At 30.7% G+C, this 6,036-nt stretch overlaps 1 protein-coding gene across 2 annotated transcripts; it reads left to right on the forward strand.

Moving 5' to 3' along the window:
- Window positions 1-667: 667 nt before the first annotated feature.
- On the forward strand, window positions 668-3,899 carry LOC145046853 (Major facilitator superfamily protein). 2 transcript variants are annotated; one of them, XM_078995111.1, is made up of 12 exons: window positions 668-1,037; window positions 1,108-1,228; window positions 1,368-1,568; window positions 1,710-1,809; window positions 2,035-2,147; window positions 2,227-2,320; window positions 2,474-2,630; window positions 2,713-2,859; window positions 2,965-3,038; window positions 3,225-3,313; window positions 3,392-3,506; window positions 3,582-3,899. In XM_078995111.1, exons 1-12 carry the CDS (start codon window positions 830-832, stop codon window positions 3,774-3,776), a joined length of 1,614 nt encoding a protein of 537 aa, XP_078851237.1. In that variant the 5' UTR covers window positions 668-829; the 3' UTR covers window positions 3,777-3,899. The 2 variants fall into 2 exon arrangements, with proteins under 2 accessions (XP_078851237.1, XP_078851238.1); XM_078995112.1 differs by having other exon boundaries at window positions 898-1,037; window positions 1,403-1,568.
- Window positions 3,900-6,036: the final 2,137 nt, after the last annotated feature.

Consider the following 6,036-nt stretch of genomic DNA (forward strand, 5'->3'; position numbering starts at 1 on the left):
TTGTATTTATACAATAATATGGTTTTTAAATAAAAAAAAATATATTTATACGGTTTAAAATGTATTAAAAAAATATTTATACAGTTTCAAATGGAAAATGGTCAACATTGAAAATATGATGTTCGATTTGAAACAAAAAAACAGAGTGTCAAAATTTAAAGAAAAAATTAAACTTAATGTTAAAATAAAAAAATGAAAACTTAGTGTTTTTTGTGAAAAAAAAAATTAATTTTGACACGTTAGCATGCCACGTAATCAAAACTGACATATTATCATGCCATATCAGCAGGTAACCGAGTTCACTGGTTAAGTGGTAAGAATTATAAAAAATTAGAAAACATAATGTTTAAGACAAAAAAGAAACATGTAAAATTAAAATTTTGATATAAAACTTAACGTTTTTTGTGTTATTTTTTTATGTTATTTATCAATAAAATTGCAAAAGCCTTTAATTTTGACCTTAAACAAGTCAATTTCTATTTTATGATTCACATCACAAACCTTGAAATATCTATTTAAAAACATATTCTAAACGTTGAAAATTATTTAAAACTATTATTTTATTTACAATTTTTCCCGTCCATGAACCAAAAAGACATGAGTCAGTCATGACTCATGAGTCAAGATATTAAATTTAACGTCTCTTTCTAAAACCTAGATATGGATTTACATTTAACAAGGTCAATTAATGCAATTGGTATTCAATCTGAGCCTGAATCCAATTGCAGCCCATTGATTTTGCTGTTGATAATCCGAATTCTTGTATAGATTACAATCCAGTCCACAAATCACCAACTTATTGTTCCCAATTCATCCACCTCATCGTCCGATGTTGGCAGCAGCATGCACCGCCGCCGTATTCTACCCGCGTTTTACTTCAGGCTACCCCATCCGCGCCGCTCCGGCATTGAATCCAACTATTTGCGCTAACTACTCGTTTCACCGACCTTTTCGTTTACTTACTTCCTCACCGCCGGCTGATTTCAAGGTTTATGGCGACAAGAAGTCACAGCTTCCCGAAGTGTTCGATTCTTCAGGTTTTATCTTCTATATTAAGATGTAGAGCGTTTTTAATTATATCATCTCGTTTTTGCTTTGCGTTGACAGAGAACGAAAATTTAGTGTCGGAAGAACAGAGTTACGAAGAAACCGACATCGGATGGTTACCTGCATTTCCTCATGTATTGGTTGCTTCTATGTCGAATTTCCTTTTCGGTTTTCACATCGGGTAAAGCTCCATCCACGAATGAACATTACATGAGTGTAATCACATACATATGAATAGAATCACCAACAATTTTAAATTTCAAAATTTATAATAGACTTGTGGGTTATGATTTTGAATATACATTAATGGTGTAATACAGTGTAATGAATGGTCCTATTGTATCTATTGCCAAAGAGCTAGGGTTTGAAGGCAATTCAATACTTGAAGGGCTGGTTGTCAGCATCTTCATTGCAGGTGCTTTTCTAGGAAGTGCAGGCGCTGGTTACCTGGTTGATCGACTTGGTTTCAAAAAAACCCTTCAGGTCGACACAATACCTCTGATTCTTGGTGCCATTTTAAGGTATTTTTTGTTTGAATTCATATAACTTTCCTTTCACAATTTTAGTGATATGTCAAGTCCTATGTCTAAACTCTAAAGTCTATACAAGAATTTACAAATTGTTAACACTTTTGACACATAGAATCTTTACTGTTTTCACAGTGCACAAGCCCACTCTTTGGATCAATTATTATGGGGACGATTTTTTGTGGGTCTTGGTATAGGAGCAAATGCAGTTCTTGTCCCTATTTATATATCAGAGGTATATTCCATTCTGAGACTTCTTGGTAATTTTCTGTTGAATGAATTGTCCTTAAATCTTTCCCAGATATATAAGAACTTAGACTGATTAGAAGCTCAACGTTTCAAAACTAGAAATAACACAATCTTACATTAAAGAATATAGAGTTCATAAAGTTGCAGCATCTCATATTCTCATTACATTATGGAAGCAAATCCTTATAAAGTCATCATCATCTTTTTCCAGGTAGCTCCAACAAAATACAGGGGTACATTGGGGAGTGTGTGCCAAATTGGCACGTGTACTGGAATTATCGCCTCCCTCTCTCTTGGAATTTTCTCAGACAGTGATCCTCATTGGTAAAACTCTTTGAATTATATTTTTAGTTAAAAAAAAATGGTCATTTATTTTTATCACCATTTAGTGAACTTTTGACAGGTGGAGAACAATGCTGTATATAGCAAGTGTACCTGGTTTTATTCTAGCACTTGGTATGCAGTTTGCTGTAGAGAGCCCCCGTTGGCTATGCAAAGTAGGGCCCATTTGGGATTTTCTCAAACTTAACTCCCAAATAAATTCACTCACAAGTTCTTGAAAAAAAGGGCACAATTCTGTTACCAAGTAAAAAATAAGCTTACAATGAAAAAAAAATGATTTCAGAAGATTGTATTGATTGATTGTGAAGGCTGGGAGGCTTGATGAAGCTAAAGAAGTTATCTTTAACTTGTGGGGCCCATCCGAAGTTGATAAAAGCATTGAAGAATTTCAGTCTGTTCTTAAAAATGATGGTGGTGATTTGGACAGCAGATGGTCTGAACTTCTAGAAGAGCCACATTCTAAAGGTAGTATTATTAATATTTTGTGTTGTATTTTGTATGTAAAATTTTGAATGAATTACAAATTTTCATTGTTTTAATTTTGTAGTGGCATTGATTGGAGGCAGTCTTTTTGTACTTCAACAGTTTGCTGGCATTAATGCTGTTCTTTATTTTTCATCTTTGACTTTCAAAGATGCTGGAATCTCAAATGGTGCATTGGCAAGCTTATATGTTGGATTAACCAACTTTGCAGGTTTTAAATGTGGTGTTATTTATTTACATTCTGGTCTCCTCATGCATGAATCCATATGCCACTAAATTTTTTTTTTTTTTTTTTTTTTTTTTAAAATAATTACAGGTGCACTTTGTGCTTTGTATTTAGTTGATAAACAAGGGAGGCAGAAGCTTATAATTGGAAGTTATCTTGGAATGGTAAGATCTTACTACTTCTTCATGTAAATCAATCATTTTAGCCCCTAATCACATAGGGAGTTTAGTTTAGTCTGGAATATATATATATATATATATATATATATATATATATATATATATATATATATATATATATATATATATATATATATAATGTAATTAAATTATTACATATTCTTATTACAGGCAATATCAATGTTTGTTGTTGCCTCTGGTATCGGCTTTCCTTTAGATGAAGAGCTTCGTAACAACTTGTCAATTTTCGGGACCATCTTGTAAGAATAGTGTTATTACTATTATACAATCTTTAATATTATTAAAGATTTTATATTAATTTTTTATTTAATATTAAGGTACATATTGACTTTTGCAATCGGAGCTGGTCCAGTAACGGGTCTTATTATACCTGAGCTTAGCAGCAGCAGGACACGTGGAAAGATTATGAGCTTCAGTTTTTCTGTTCACTGGGTATGATTTTTTTTTTTTACTTTTTTTATTAGTGGTTGTTGATTTTTTAATATTATTTTGTGTATTTTGATTCAGGTGTGTAATTTCTTTGTTGGACTATTCTTCCTGGAGGCGACAGAGAGATTCGGTGTGGCGCCGGTTTATGGGAGCTTTGGTGTGGTGTCGTTATTGGCAGCGTTGTTTTCTTACTCTTTCTTGGTTGAAACTAAAGGAAGGTCTCTTGAAGAAATTGAGATGTCACTAAACCAAAGTTTCACCAAACGGGACTAGTTGTGATTTTTGAAATAGAGTTGGATAATTTGAATGAAATGTATTCGAGTGTTGACTTTATATTCTTAGTTTGTTATGATGCAACCTAATAAGATTTAGAAATCAAACATATTTTATGTTTTAGATTTTGATTGGTTTCGTATTTAAAAGGAAACTTATCGTAGGAAAGGGAGAATGGAATTTACAAACTAGCTAAAGACAAAGGGACAGAGAAATCGTTAGGTTTATTAAGGACGCCAAGAGTCGAGCTTTAGTGAAGGATGAGGATGCAAGAGGAAATCTCATAATTATTTTAGTTCTTTATTTAATGAAGGAGTTGAATGTGGAAAACTGTGTTGGTCTCGAAACCCGCGAAGAGGGTTCTTGAATGTGGATTAGTCGTGAGGAAATGAAAGTGGCTTTGAGGATGGTGCTTTCATTTGCATCAGGTGTAGAGTTGACGTACATATATAGGTTTGATTGTCCTAGAATCGTCTCACATATAGAAGTGTTACCATGACTGTGAATGTTAGGTTCTTTGTCTTTTGTTTCCATTCGAATATTTCACCAACACATTTTTCTCAAGTTATTTTAAGGAAGAGGTATTTTGATCATGTTCATCATCCCTAACGTCTGAATTTAATTTTTAACAGAGTTAGCTACAAGGATTGGCTTGTTTTGTCTAGCATTATCCTAAAGTTGATACCTTTGGAAAACCACTTGGACCATTAAATTTAGTCTAAAAATTGTCATGATATAGAACAAAAATTAAAGATTTGATCCATGTGGTTGGCACCAATGTACAATTTTGGTCCAAGTATTCAAAATTTGATGTGACTCTTTCTTGTTGTTTGTAAATGACCATATTATCCTCATTTTTACTTTATTATTATTATTATTATTATTATTATTATTATTATTATTATTATATTTTGGGCATTAAACATTATAATATGGACCCCAAACAACCAACAATTAGATATCTAACCTAAAATCGAAACCAAATTAAAACCTTTGAAAAGTCAAAACCAAATTCAAGCCTATTACTGAAAATTCAAAGCATAAACAATATCTGATTCCCAAGCTAAAGCTAACCCTAAATTAGAATGGGAAGGAAAAAGAAGGATGAGTAGATGTGACAATGTCAAAGGAGGTAGATGTAGCTAATGTTGTACTCGCTCTTGAAGTGAGACAAAAGAAAATAGTGGTCGGAGGAGATAAGGGAACGCGTGAAAGATAAATGATAGAGGGATGAATCTCAATGATGGTTTTGGAGGTGGTGTTGACGGGCCATCAACAAGAAAGGAAGATGTGGGCAAATGAGCTAAGGTGGTGGGGGAGATGGTTGGTGGTCGTGAGGTAAACATATGAGATGGTTGGCAATGTAATTTGGGTCTATGGATATGGTGACTAACTTGATCACCAATTCTTTCAAACAAGACAAATGTTATTTCTTTCATATTTTACAGAAATAATATATGTAGTTCATATAATGACAAAGGGTTCAACTATTTGGATCATTTTTATCTTCTTAAAGAACTCCTTAATAATTACTTTAACTTTTTTCTTAAAATAAGCTAATCATTACCAAATAATTATCTTTTTATTAATTATTATTACATAATATTACACCCTCATGATTATTTATATTTTACTTTAAATAAAACTAATTATTACATAATAAAATGGCTTAATATAAAGATTTGTTTATAGAAAAAGAATATTATTTTTATAAATAAGTATTAAAATAAAAATATACTTATTTTTTTTCAAATATACAAAATAAAATATTTTAAACAAAAAAATTTAAATTATTTTCGGTTTTTAGTGCAATTTATTAAAATCATTTTTATACGAAAGCATAATAAATACGATATAATAATATTACTTAGTTTTCATTTAAATATTTAATATCATTTTATTTTAATTTTTTGGTTTATATAAATATTAAAATATAAAAAATATTAAAATATATAGAAAACATTGACATGTTTGTATTATTATTTGATTATAAAAAAATAAAATATATAATAAATAAAAAGTTTATAGGAATTAAATGATAAATACGAGTTTAAAAAAAAATTAACTTTTAGTAATCATAAAAGCTATTAATATTATAAATGTACAGAAATTTATACCTAAAAAATCATTAATAAGGGGTTCTTTAAGAAAATCTGAGATCTAATTAGTAGGATCTGATGACAAAACAAAGAAAAAAAAAGATATATTAAGGGTAGATCAGTCACTTTACCTATCATAATATAGTGTGCTTAATGGGAAA

Source organism: Lactuca saligna, chromosome 5, assembly GCF_052625555.1.
Source record: "Lactuca saligna cultivar CGN05327 chromosome 5, ASM5262555v1, whole genome shotgun sequence".
NCBI classification, from domain to species: domain Eukaryota; kingdom Viridiplantae; phylum Streptophyta; class Magnoliopsida; order Asterales; family Asteraceae; genus Lactuca; species Lactuca saligna.